We start from the raw sequence: 13221 nt of genomic DNA, 5'->3' as shown, positions 1-13221 counted from the left end.
CTGCTTACGGCCCAACTTAAACTTTAAGGCTGGGTCAAGAGCTGCCTTTTCCCTGAAGAGTTTTCATCCTGTTCCTGATTTTCATGGGACCTCATGCTACTTTCTGACAGGCATACTGGACTCCATCCCTCTCAAATGCTGGTTTCCAAAGTTACCATCACTCGGATTCAGGACCTTCCATAACTGACTGTGCTCCCATTTCCCAGAAAGGACTTGTATTTAGTCTAGTTTCCACTGCAGCTGAGAAATTAAACTGTACTGTCACAGGGGATCTCTAAGAATACTGCGTAAATAAGCACTCACACTCAATAAAATGTTCAATAAGATTCAAGAAGATCATTTTAGAGAGAGAGGGAAGGACAGAAATAAGATCATGTCTCTATACCTCAAACCTTTTAAATAAAATCCTGGAGATGGCTATAATACATACTTGAAAACTGACTTGCCATAGTGCAATAAACCACCCACCAGACAACGTGAATCAGATCTCAGCAGAGCACATGAGGAGTCTCACCGTAAATCACTTCTTGCCGCTTGACGACATCTTTCTTGTGCTGTTTCAGAAACTTGCTGTCTACAATCTGACTCCAAGACTCTGCTTCCAGCTGTTTGGACTCAGTCTCAAAATCTCCCATTAGCTGTCCTTCATTCATGTCTGTACCTACTCCTCAAAAGAAAAAGAAAAAGAAAAATATCGGTGTCAGAGTCCTGCATCAGTGACCTCTAAAAAAACCTCTGCTGGACATTCCTCAGGGTGATAACTTCATGAGATTATGCACTCTGCACTAAGACAGTGATATTCACTATATATATATATATATATATATTCTATTAGAAAGGAGCATTTTTCTGTTCAAGAGTGACGTACACTATATTCGACTTTGGTTAAGGGTGAAAAAGTCACCTAAATTAAAGGTGATTAAGACATGATTCCTACGTGAAGCAAGAGCTAGAAGGGTCCTGGTGACTTTCCTTGTTTAAGAGAGAAGGTTTACAATTGTGAACTGAACGTGTATGCAAGTCTAGGGGAAGAAGCAGTGTCTGTGGCAGAGGCTGACCACATTACTCAATGGCGTCCTTAAGTGGACGAGTACCCAGCAACTGGATAAGCAGGTTCACCAGCTCGCTATAAAGCATCTGACGCTGTACAGGCAGTTCAGAGAAGCATCACAGGAGCCGGGAGAGCAGGCACCATCACTCCATCAGTGCCTGCGTTCCAGCTAACGGCGCAGTCTCTGCAGACGCCCACCACACGGGCTGTGGCCTCCGCTTACCCTCATCAGTAAGGGACTCTGTGGACTCGTTGACCTTGCTGATTTTATTCAGTGAGTCTGTTGAGTGGGACAGGAACTTCCAGGTGTTCGATATGTTCTCATCGTTGCCAACTCTAGGGACAGAAGGAAACACGTACTGTCAGGTGTATTCTGAGAAGCCATGGTTTGCGAAGCTCTGAAAAACTACAAAATGACGTTGAAGGCCAATTTCTTACGGCAGGTACCTGGCGACGTGCAACATGAAATATGAAGGAGGTCAGAGGGGCTTTGAAATAGCACTGCAACCATGAGCTTTTTGAACCTTACAGTTTTATTTTTTAAACCATAAGTAACATGAAGAATGCTCTTCTTTCAAACTGCGTACCCATTATAAATGAAATTTCTCTGTTTGAAACTCGTGTCTAACCCCAACACCTTTTTCTCGTGTTCCCTAAACACCTACAGAGCCAGCACTTAACGCTAAATCATATGCTTTGGACTTTTCTCGATCCCAGCTAGCACATCAGGCACGTGGTTTACGTTTGTGGTATGGGACAGAGGTAAGCCAGAGTCACTTAAAACTAAATTTTATTTAAAGGCCAACTTTTAAAAGTCATAATATAAACCAATTGAGATGAACTTAACAACTCTGAAAAGAAGATAAACACGCCACCAAGACAGAATGATATAAAAATACCTGGATTTTTTTTTTTTTTTTTTTCTTGAGGAGGAGGAAGCATTATCCAGCACAGAGGTTAGGAAACACAGACAAAAGGAGATTTGCATCCTGCAGCTGGGAATTTTCCTCCAGCGTGGGTGAGCAGAGCTGCCAGGGATGCTCTGAGCCCTACATTTGAGGTGACTTCTTTAGTTGGTGGGAAGGCAGGCACCTGACCCGGAACAGCCAGCCACATCACAATCAGCCCTGTGCTAACCACACACAGCCGGGGCCTCCACAGCCAGGGGTCACGGCAGCTTCCGCAGGGACCACAGAGGAGCTCGGGGCAGAGGAAGGGCTGGGAGCCTACTCCCTTCCTCGGCCCATTACTCACTCATGACTGAAGAGGCAAGATGCAAGGATGGAAAATAGAAATTAAAAAAAAAAGATAAAACTACCTTCTCCTCCCAGGTTCATCTGACCAATAGGAAAGTATGATATCTGAAAATGTAAGTGGTTGCAGCCCAACATTCAGCATTAAATCCTTTTTTTTTTTAAAATTTCCTATTTCCACTTCTTATTTTGATCTAAAAAATCATCCTCTTAGAAGGCAGGTTCTTTAAAGGCAGGACTGGTCATGGACGAAACCTTACTTGAGATGGTGTTCAACGGGGATCCTTGTTACAGAATGGCTGCATCAAATGTAGCCCTCACCCTGCTTGTCTCTATCACTCAGCTATGCACCAACTCGTTAGGTTACACGTTCTTTCTCAAGAGCATCTTTTTGTCACGTGGTATAAATTATGATGCTCTCATCACCTGAGGTCAACTGTGCTGTCTCCACACCCCCACTTACCCAGCGATGTTCTGAATGGAGACGCTTTTGGAAAGTGCGATGCTCTGCTGGGACCGTCTGTTGGCAAACACGGGGGCGGCAGTGGCTTCATCGGCCAGGAGGACAGCAGACCGAGGGCGCTCCTTGGGCTGGGAGGCTGCACGGGAGAGGACACGCCCCAAGTGTCAGTGACTCGGGCCCTCCAGCACGGACCCGCCTGACAAGTATCAAACAGGAACTGACTGCTTTAAAAGAGAGCCACCCTGGGAGTGTTAACTGGAGACAAAAACTCTACGGAGGTCAATGTGGCGACAGTTACTGAAAGTGCGAATGCCTATAGCTACTGATCCAGTGGCTTCCTTCAGGACATGTTCGTGCCACAAGATTTACTTGTTTACACTTGCAATGACATATGACTAAAGGTATTCAGTGCAAAGTTCAGTAAAAGCAAAATGAGTTACCAAAATAAGGTGGGTTAATAAATCATGGTATATCCTACTGGTGGATACTATGAAGCTTTACGATAAAAATGAGGGCACCCTGCATGAACTGACACAAAACTGCATGATAATATATTATGGGGGAAAAGAAAATTGAAATGCAGCATAAAGTGCACCACAGACCATTTCTATGTTTAATCCAAATTGGTGTCTGTTTTCATTTTAAGAAACTTGGAAAAGATAAACATAAGAAATGGAGTTACCTGTGGAGTGTGATGGAAATGAGGCCATAAGGATAAAGAATCATGTGAAAGCACCATGTGTTTAAAACTTTAAACTAATTCAAAGGGAAAAGGAGATTGAAAGAATCTTAGGGACACAAGCAGCCTCAGAGATGACCTAGGCCAGTGTTTTTCGTGTGAGGGGCTTTTTAGTTATGCAAATTCCCAGCCCTGTCTGTCCTGTGTGGGTGGGACCTAGAAGTCTAAGACGTTTTTTACCAGCTTCCCAAGAGTTTCTTCTGTACGAAGTCTGAGAACACAGATTTTGAGCAATTCCTCTAATTTACAGAGGTGGAAAATGCAACCTGTGTTTGATGTCACCCAGCTAATTTGTCCTCATAACTGAGTATTTCTCATGCTCATCAGTCACTCAGTCATGTCCGACTCTATGTGACCCCATGGGCTGCAGCATGCCTGGCTTCCCTGTCCCTCACCATCTCCCGGAGCTTGCCCAAGTTCATGGCCATTGCACACGCCCAAAGCGGACACTGGAGCTCTGATTTCGGGTCAGGCAATCACACTGACATCTGGGCAACAGATGATTTTTCCATGATAACGAAGCTCCTGTCCTAGACGCGAGCAGCATTATCCGTCCAGCCCTAGGAGCGTCAGGAGCTGAAGGAAATGACTGAGGCAGCTGTTACAGCTGCACAGTATTACAGGAGGTGCTTGACTTAATAAAATGGATAAAGCCATTCCGATTCTATTCAGAAGAAGGTGATGTAATCATCAGAAACCTGCCACACGACTGCATGACCAGACCCTTCTTGCAGGAAATATGCACAACACCAGGAGATGGGGGGCCTCGCCCAACAGGGAAGAAGGGTAAGAGGCAGAGAGGCAAACAGGCTCTAGTGTGAGGGAATGGAGTACCTCAGGGTCTCAGAGGGAAGCTGGTGAGCAGATAAAATATAATGGAGGACCAGTTCCCTGGGGGCTCAGTGGTAAAGAATCTGCCTGCCAACTGCAGGAGCCAGGGGTTTGATCCCTGGTCCGGGAAGATCCCACGTGCTGCAGGACAGCTAAGCCTGAGTGCTACAACTACTAAGCCCTTGTGCTTGAGAGCCCGCGCTCCACAAGAAAAGCCTCCGCAATGAGAAGCCCGTGCACCGCAACTAGAGAGCAGCCCCTGCTTCCTGCAACTACAGAAAAGCCCGCACGACCACAAAGACCCAGCATGGCCAAAGATAAATAAATAATTAAAAAAAACCCATCAGATGGAGGGAGAAACATCAGTCCTTGAATGGGGAAGTCCCTGAAGGGAGGACGTGGACAGGCGGACGGGAAAAGAGGACATTCTGAGGAGGAGGGCCGTCTGAAGGAAGGGAGAAACGCTCGCGCAGCGCTAACGTGAAATGGAGATGACAAGCAGAGGAGGCAGGCAGGGCGTGGGCATGTGGACCGGGGAGAAGGCTGGAGCAGCAGAACCAAGTCAGGTCACATAGAGCCCTTACGACTGTCAAGAGCAACGTGCATCTCAGGCAACACGGTGTGGGGGGAGGTGAGAGAGAGCTCTGCGACTGCTGGGAACCAATCCTTCCCCGCTCAGGGAAACTGCTCACTGCCTCTGAGCCCCGGCGTCCTCGCCTGCGAAGGCCATGGCAGCGGGAACGTTCCCACTGAGGGAAGCCCGCCACCAAGGGCTTCACAGGCGTCACCTCACTCAAACCCAACGACCGCCTGATGATACCACTACATCCTTCCACGGAGGAGGAACACGAGGTACGGGGCAGGGTGGGCAGGAGCCGTAAAGGTTTGTCTGAGGTTATGTAGCTGCTAACACATTATTAACTAGAGGATTTTTGCAAAAACTAACGTGTGTGGCTGGCAATTTGTGAGGTAGGTGGATACCAATAAAGTCATAATGTCCAGGTAATGAAAGATGTATTAATATGTCTCTGGTTAGTAATTTGTTAAGTGGGGTGTTAGGACTCAAACCCATACAATCTGAGTCCACCACCTGGACTCTTACTGCTACATTACCTTGGTGGGTAAAAGCGGAATAAGAATACACATGGGGGGCTGGAGGCAATATAATAGGTAGCTTTGGGGAAGACCTTTTTTATCTGATTTGAAAGAAAGCAGATTTCTGAAAGAAGAGATAAATGTCACAGAGCCAAAAAAAAAATTTAGTAAGAGTAGGCTTGTAAAAGGTGTTGGGATGGGTTGGATCACTGGTTAAAGTGGGTGACAGTCTGGCATATAGGAATTTACATGCAAAGATGGGTAATAACCAGACTTCCGTCTGACAGGACTCCACACCCTCGCCGGCAGTACAGCCTGAGTGGCCATTCCGAGCCGTCCGGAAGCGCTCAGAACAGTTGGGCCTGGGGCCACGGTTCTCACACTCACGTGTGGACATCACCATCACCTGGAGCATCTACTGAAACAGAGCACCAGGCTCCGCCCCTGGACTCTCTGGTGCTGTAGCTCTGGGTAGGGCCCAAAACTGGCACTTATAATTGATCCAGGAGCTAGGCCTTGAAAAACACAGCCTGGGGGCGAGTCTCAACTGGGTTCTGTGAGCTAATTAACGTGGTATTCATTACTGTGTTATTTATGGCAGTGGGTGGAGACAACTCAAGTCTTTGGGGGAACTGGTAATTAAAATGTGGCGTATGTTTCTGAAAGAATACCACGCAGCAATTTGAGATGATAGCTTTCATATAATATCACACGCAGATCTCAAAACCATATTGAGGGGAAAAGCATAAGTCATACTGTCTAATTTAAATTCAACACATAAAACAATAAGAGATATTTTCAGAGGTACACATATGTCTGAAGATACGGCAGATTAGAGAGGTCTGCATTAAATAGACCACAGTGTGTACTAATGAGGAGAAAGCAGAGAGACAGACAGAGAATGGAGGATGAAAAGGGGAACACATTCAGCAAAACCAAAGTGGAGCTTTGCCCAGAATGGAGAAGATAGGCTGATGGGACAAAGTGTGATGAACTCAATCTGTGTAACCCTTGAAAAAAAGAGAAAAAAGAAAAAACACCCCCAAACTATATAATTTCACAGTCTGTCATGGAGTTTAATAAGCAAGGTCTCATTTGACGTTGAGAACACCGAAAGCAAGTTTCACTGTTGACTCATGGAAAAGGAGCTTCAAAAAACATGGGGGTCACTCGCTTAAATAAACAAGGCTCAGGTGCTGCCTTGTAAGCACACGCGCGCACACGCGCACACATGCGCGCGCTAACACACACACACACACACACACACACACTTCTAAGACCTTCCAGAGTGTCTGATGGTAGACTGCCAAGCTTTCAGTCAATGAAACTGCAGCCTTCTCTAAGTTACCACAAAACAGGTCTTCAAACCATGATTAAGAACAACAAAGGGACACGACAGAAGTTCGTGTATGTCCTGAACCGGAGCGGCCCAGGGGAGCCAGGAGGGGCAGGCGGACCACTCACACTTGCTTCTCATGATGACTGTGGGCAGCGAGGACGTGTCGTGTGCCTGCAGGTTCCCCTTGGGCTGCTGGAAGAGAAAGAAATGCCGATAAGTTTCACAAGTTTTGATGAATTTTACAACTTATCTTCTGTCAAGTCTCAAGAGGCCTGGAACACACAGCCAGCTGCTCCTGTTCCTGCCAACGGTCCTCAGGGTCCTACTCACACAGCCACTTGCGCTGGCTGTTGCCTGAGCCTGCCCGGCCTGCAACTCTGAGAGATCCGTCTCCTCTGCCTGGAACGCTCCTCTCCCTTCACAGGCCAGGCAGTCTCCTGTTTCAAGGTCAGACCTCAGGGGCAGAGCCACCGTGAGCTTCCGTCCTCTCCTCCCGTGAGGCAGCGACTGGCACCCCTCAGAATGCTGTGCGTACCCCCCTCTAGTTCTTTCCTTATTTATGGTCATTGTCTGTGCGTCCATCATCCCCACAACGCTGGTTCCCTCGAGCAGCATCTGTGCCCTTTTCATTTCCATCTCTCCAGTGATCAGCATTTATGTATAAGGTGTGAAATAATTCTTAGGGAAAGTGCTAATTTTAAGACTTTTTTGTGGCATGGAACAGAGACACCATGTGAGAAAACGGGTTGAAGCAATTCGTCTGATATAAATCATTAGTGGAAAAGGGTCTGTTTAGAATGGGACTCCTCCTCTTCGATGACACTCTTTTACACAGGGTAGGCTATGTCCCCGTTGCTGTCTTTCTCTGGCACAGTCACAATGATGACATTCATACCAGAGGTCACAAATTCAAAGGCCCATGGGGTCAGGCGGCAAGGACAGAGGCACGTTGGGGGCGGGAGGCAGCAGCCTGGGCCGCCTGCCCGGAGGAGGCGGCGGCCGCTCGGCCTAGTGGGCTGTCACCTCCATTCGCTCTGCAGCATCCAAGGACCTACAGCCCAGACTCTGTTCTACAGGCTTAGAGCTGCCGACGGATCAAACGCCCCTGACTTCAGACTGCCTGCCAAGTCTGATGCTTATATACATTCCAGTGGGGGCAAAGTACAGATCACAGAAGGTAAATGTAATAAATACACAGACCCTAAGAAGGTGATATTTTGCATTAGTCACTCAGTTGCGTCTGACTCTTGATGACCCCATGGACTATAGCCTGCCAGGCTCTTCTGTCCATGGAGTTCTCCAGGCAAGAATACTGGAGTGGGTTGCCATTCCCTTCTCCAGGGGATCTTCCCGACCCAGGGATTGAACCCAGGTCTCCTGCACTGCAGGCCAATTCTTTACCGTCTGAGCCACCAGGGAAGCCTCAAGAAGATGATAAATACTGTGGAAAAAAAGAAAAGTTCAGCCCTTGGACAAAATTTACGTCCACGGGCTGAGTGAGTAAGGTCCAGGGCACAGAAGCTGTCGCCTTTACACTAGTTCAGTGCTTCTCATAGTGCGGTCCTCGGACCAGCAGCAACAGCATCTTTTGGGAAGTTATTAGAAAGGTAAATTCCTTGGCCCCACCCACCCAGAATCGGAAATTCTGGGAGGGGGTCACTGGCCCAGTGTCATTTTATAACAAGCCCCCGAGGTGACTCTCAAGTCTGAGGCCACTTCACTAGATAAACGTGTTTGGTTACTAGAAGCAAACAGCACGCTCAACACGTGTGTAGATGGTGCTGGAGAGCACTCTTCTGACAAGAACAAAGACAGTTATGAGTGACTGAAACACTGAAAAACCACACGGGCCACCTAAACACCCATCTGCCCCCAGTCTCGTGTTCTACAAGGGCCTCTGACGAGCACTGGGTGTTATTATGTGACGTGCATACTCAAGAGCCTGGACCACCATCCCCCTCCCTTCTCGTCGTGTGATCCACGTGAGCCTGTGGAGAAAAGGGATGCCGGGCAGGCTGGCTCAAAACCCTGCCCTCCCCGTCGTCAGCACACCAGAGCCCCTAATTTCCACCTGCTGCCCTCGAGGTCCCCAAGGAGGAAGGCAGGGGTGTGAAGAGCAGAGCAGGTCTGCAACATGGTTAAGAAGAAAGTCACTGTACTGGTGACACAGGTTACAATCACAGCAAAATGTGTGCTTAATGTGGACAAGCTCTGAAAGCATTTCACCTTCTCAAAGCGACCAATTCCCGAGTGTGTCAAGAAGAGATGAAACATTTTGGGTTACTGCAGTCTCAAAGGAGGTAGCGAATGATGAAAAGACAAACAGAAACTCTAAGCCCAAGTCTCCCAACTCTGAGGATTTCATTGGTTCAGGCAGAAATGTCTTACCTTCATCTTGACCTTTGCACAGGAGATCAGACTTTCTCTGCAGCCTTTGTGGACAAAGGCGCCACAACCTGAAAAGAGAGCAGAACGCCAGGTGACATTAAACACACAGCGACTAGAGGCCACATGGATTTTCACTGCCACAGCGGCCTATGGGGCCCCGGGGAAGCCGCTCACGTCAGGGTGTGGCTACCCAGGATCACAGACTGCAGCCTCTTCCAAGAAGCAGGTGTGTGACATCATTAGGAGGAGGAGAAACAAGAGCAGATGTGATCTGCGATTAATAAAAATGAGAAACCTGGCACTTCTCGGGCAGGAAGCTGAGAGGCTACCAAGACTAAAAGTGAAAGTGTCTGCCGTCGACATGTGAGTCTGTGTCACAAATAATACACAAGTGATATGGAACTATACGTACATATAGTTCTTTCCTGGAGGGGGAAATGGCAACCCACTCCAGGATTCTTGCCTGGGAAATCCCATGCACAGAGGAGCCTGGTGGGCTACAGTCCACGGCGTTGGAGAGAGTCGGTCATGACTGAGCATGCATGCATGCACACACACACACACACACACACACACACACACACACACAGACATTAACATGTAAGAACACCCACAAATGATATGTAAATGCACCTCCATCACAGGGGCTTACGACTGCGTCAAAGGCGGAGTATGAATCCGAAAATCCACCTGTTTGTGTCCTTTTGACTTGGACTCCTATCCACCCTGAGTTTTTTGCAACACCTCAGGTCAAGAGCTGCAGGAGAAAGGGCATCAGAATCACCCCTCAGCACCTCCAGGAGCCCTGACTCAAGAGAAAGTGGGAGACTTCCTGAAAGACGAAGCCGAGACTTCCTGAAAGATGAAGCAGCGCCCACGATCTGCTGAGGACATGATTTTCATCTCAACTCCTAGACCAACAAGGGCTGCTGACAGAAAAAACCCAGCCCTCAGGGCCTCAAGAGGGCCAGCATCAGCTTGTACTGCTGCTATGAAGTCATAAACTGAGCTGGGCCAGGAGGCTGAAGGGGAAGTAAAGCAAGTAAGAGATCTGTCTGTGGGGATCCCACGGTGAGAGCCTCCCCAGGGCAAGGCTCCCTGAGAAAATCAACAGACACCACCCTTTGGCAATGCTTCCCATTCTGACTCAGGAAGGACCACAGGTCCTTGAATGGTCACCCTTGAATCAAGGGCAGGATGCTCTCCTGACTTATATGCCCGGGTTCTGAGGATATGAGTGTGGAAAAGGCCAGAATCACAGACCCCAGGGCCTTCTCCATTCCTTCCTCAACATCTGCTAGGTTTATAGGCCTCTTTCCTAACACCACCAGTCACAGAGGATTGGATGATCCTACGATTTTCTCCTCCACTGAGTAAAGAACCTGCCTGCAATGCAGGAGACCCAGGTTCAATCTCTGGGTCAGGAAGATCTCCTGGAGAAGGGAATGTAAAACCACTCCAGTATTCTTGCTTGGAGACTCCCGTGGACAGAGGAGCCTGGCAGGCTACAGTCCCTGGAGTCACAAAGAGTCGGACACCACTGAGCGACTAACATTTTCTCCTCCACTGAGTGTTCCTTCAGGGCAGGGTCTCTCCATCTACTGCTGAAACTTTAATTAAGTCTCCCTAGCACAGTGCCTGCCTGCCTCATGCTGCCTATTCCAATGTCTCTTTTAGACTTGATGCTTATTTTATACAAAAGCCAAATGCCCTGTCATAGCCTTGATTCCAGTAGGTCAAATACGCACTTTAACCCTAAAAGGAGCTCTAGAGGCACAGCGTCATACTAAGCGTGTTTCAGGTCCTGGATGCCCGAGTTAAGTTACTGTGACTCTAGGCCGGCCTCTCCCCCATAGGCCTCAGTCCGCAGATCTCCAAAGTGAAAAGACTGCATTTGCCGCCCCAGTTCCCTTTCTCTGAGCTTCTGTAAGACTCCTTATGTTGCATCTCTTGAAAGAGATGATTTTCCAAAGTAAATTACTTCAAAATGTTCTATAAGGCTCATGCTGCAGAAGAGTTTTCAACTTCTTAGTCATCTGAATCGTCACTAGGGCCTGGTTGGGGCAAGTTCACACTGGAGGAATCATGGCGGACAGATATGACCCCCCCCAGGAAAGAGGCCACAAGGAGCAACTCTATTTTGGTCAACAGGATGGCCCACAGCAGGAGCTAGTTTGGAAGTGGGATGGGGTGAAGCTTTATGCTGGGCCTTTCACTCTCCAGCCTACCGAACCTTCAGTCGAGTAACCTCTTCTAGCTTCACCCCATGAGAAATCGACTCTCCAGTCATTTTTCTGATGCTCTTCAACTAGAAGAGGCACTCAAGTTCATTTCCCAATGTCAGCATGAGGGGAGATTCTCCTGGGAAAGGTTTATTGAGGGAATCAACAAGAGGAATCAACCTGGAGGGTTCTCAGTCAGAACTCTATTCTTGCTTCCACTTCTCTTCCAGGATGACACCGCAAGGGAGCCGCAGAGATGCTGTGCTCCTGGCAGTTTCTACTGTTTGTGATTATGAACACTTCCACGTTAAGTCATGAAGTTGCTCCAGAGGTCAGCAGTTATGAAAGGGTTATACATCCCTGAATATTAATGCCAGGGTTTCTCAGCAACATCCCTTTCTGGGCACAAGGAAGCCTTTGCAGAGAGAGCCCCCTGGGAAGTGACTCATTCTAATCAGCGAAAAGGAAATCTTTTGAGGATACTTTTCTCAAGAACTGGAAATCACTGACCGTTGTTAAATTGTCAAGTTCTCTGCTATTTGGAAATAAGGATACGTTTTGACTAAGAAATCATCATACTGCTCCCAGAAAAGAGAAGAACCGCAAATAGAAATCCAAATAACTCCTGAGACTCCAATGCCTTCACACCATTCTATACATCATACAACGAAACTCACATTCCAGATCTAGACTCTGGTGAACTTTCATTAAAGGCTTTAAGCCCCATGAGCCAATGGTCTTCCAGAAAGGGTCAAAGAGGAAACAAGTGAGCTGGACCAAATTTGTTGTTATTGACTTATATTCAAAACTTTTTCCCACTTACTTCTCAGAAAGTGAGACTCTGAGACTCTCAGAGAGTGACTCTTTTAATGGTCCCCCATCATCTTTAGGATAAGTGAAAGTGTTAGTTGCTCAGTCGTGTCCAACTCTTTGCGACCCCATGCACTGTAGCCCACCAGGCGCCTCTGTCCACAGAGTTCTCCAGGTAAGAATACTGGAGTGGGTGGCCATGCCCTTCTCCAGAGATCGTCTCAACTCAGGGATTGAACCTGGGTCTCCCGCATTGCAGGCAGATATCTTGCCATCTGAGCCACACTCCTTACTCAGCTTGATTAAGCCCATCATATGTGTACACTTCTAGCCCCTTGCCATGTTCTGTCACACCTCTGAGCTCTGAACAAACTCTTTCCTGCAACTGTGTCCCTTGCTCACTCTTCCTTCCCTGACTGGGTTGGCAGGACTCAGCTCTCCAAAGTCTTCTCTGACTCTCCCTGGGAAGCAGACCCCAGTGATCTCTGAGCTTCTGGAATTCCCCACCTGCCTCCATCGTGTACCGTGCAGTGACGGTCTCCCCTCCTTGCTCCGCAGATGCCTGAGACCGTGGCCCAGTTATTCCGACCCGACACGTCCTCGTGCACAGGCTTCTCAGCTCCCCTTCCTCCTTTTTTGTCTTTCACTACACTGTCTTTAACCCCATTCTTCCTTGCTCTCTCTGAGTCTTGCCTAAGTGTCCAAAGAGAACCTCTTCTTCATAACATTTTACTTACACAAAATAATACTTTGAAACATGGGTGAAAAAAATATGAGGAAAACTAATGAATTCATATCACAGCCAAAGAAACCACAGATTTCGAAATGGAATTAAAATGGAGTGCCACATCTAACAACCCTATCTTAAAAATGTTTAAAATTCATCATAAAACAGTAAGACAAAGAACCAAATAGAAAAATGGTATAAAGATTATGAAGAGGCAATTCACAAAACCCATAGTTTCATCACCCTATAGAGAATTAAATAGCAGGAATGGTGCAATTACTTTTAAATAGATTTTAGGAATAT

The 13221-nt window shown here is 47.5% G+C and overlaps 1 protein-coding gene across 5 annotated transcripts in view; it reads right to left on the bottom strand.

Annotated features, from left to right (window-relative positions):
- AKAP13 (A-kinase anchoring protein 13) overlaps positions 1–13221 on the bottom strand; it is a 322447-nt gene that overhangs the window by 28918 nt on the left and 280308 nt on the right. For 4 of the 5 annotated variants that reach the window (XM_055556686.1, XM_055556687.1, XM_055556685.1 and 1 more), the window contains 5 exons: positions 9160–9227; positions 6897–6963; positions 2768–2903; positions 1275–1387; positions 515–667 (listed from right to left, as the gene is read on the bottom strand). In XM_055556686.1, the coding sequence (XP_055412661.1) occupies positions 515–667; positions 1275–1387; positions 2768–2903; positions 6897–6963; positions 9160–9227 (537 nt within the window). The remainder of the gene's footprint in view (positions 1–514; positions 668–1274; positions 1388–2767; positions 2904–6896; positions 6964–9159; positions 9228–13221) is intronic. The other variant, XM_055556688.1, reaches the window with a different exon arrangement.

The sequence above is a fragment of the Bubalus kerabau genome, chromosome 19 (assembly GCF_029407905.1).
Source record: "Bubalus kerabau isolate K-KA32 ecotype Philippines breed swamp buffalo chromosome 19, PCC_UOA_SB_1v2, whole genome shotgun sequence".
NCBI lineage: Eukaryota > Metazoa > Chordata > Mammalia > Artiodactyla > Bovidae > Bubalus > Bubalus kerabau.
Note: the sequence above shows the minus strand (reverse complement) of the source record. Positions and strands in the feature narration are given on the sequence as shown.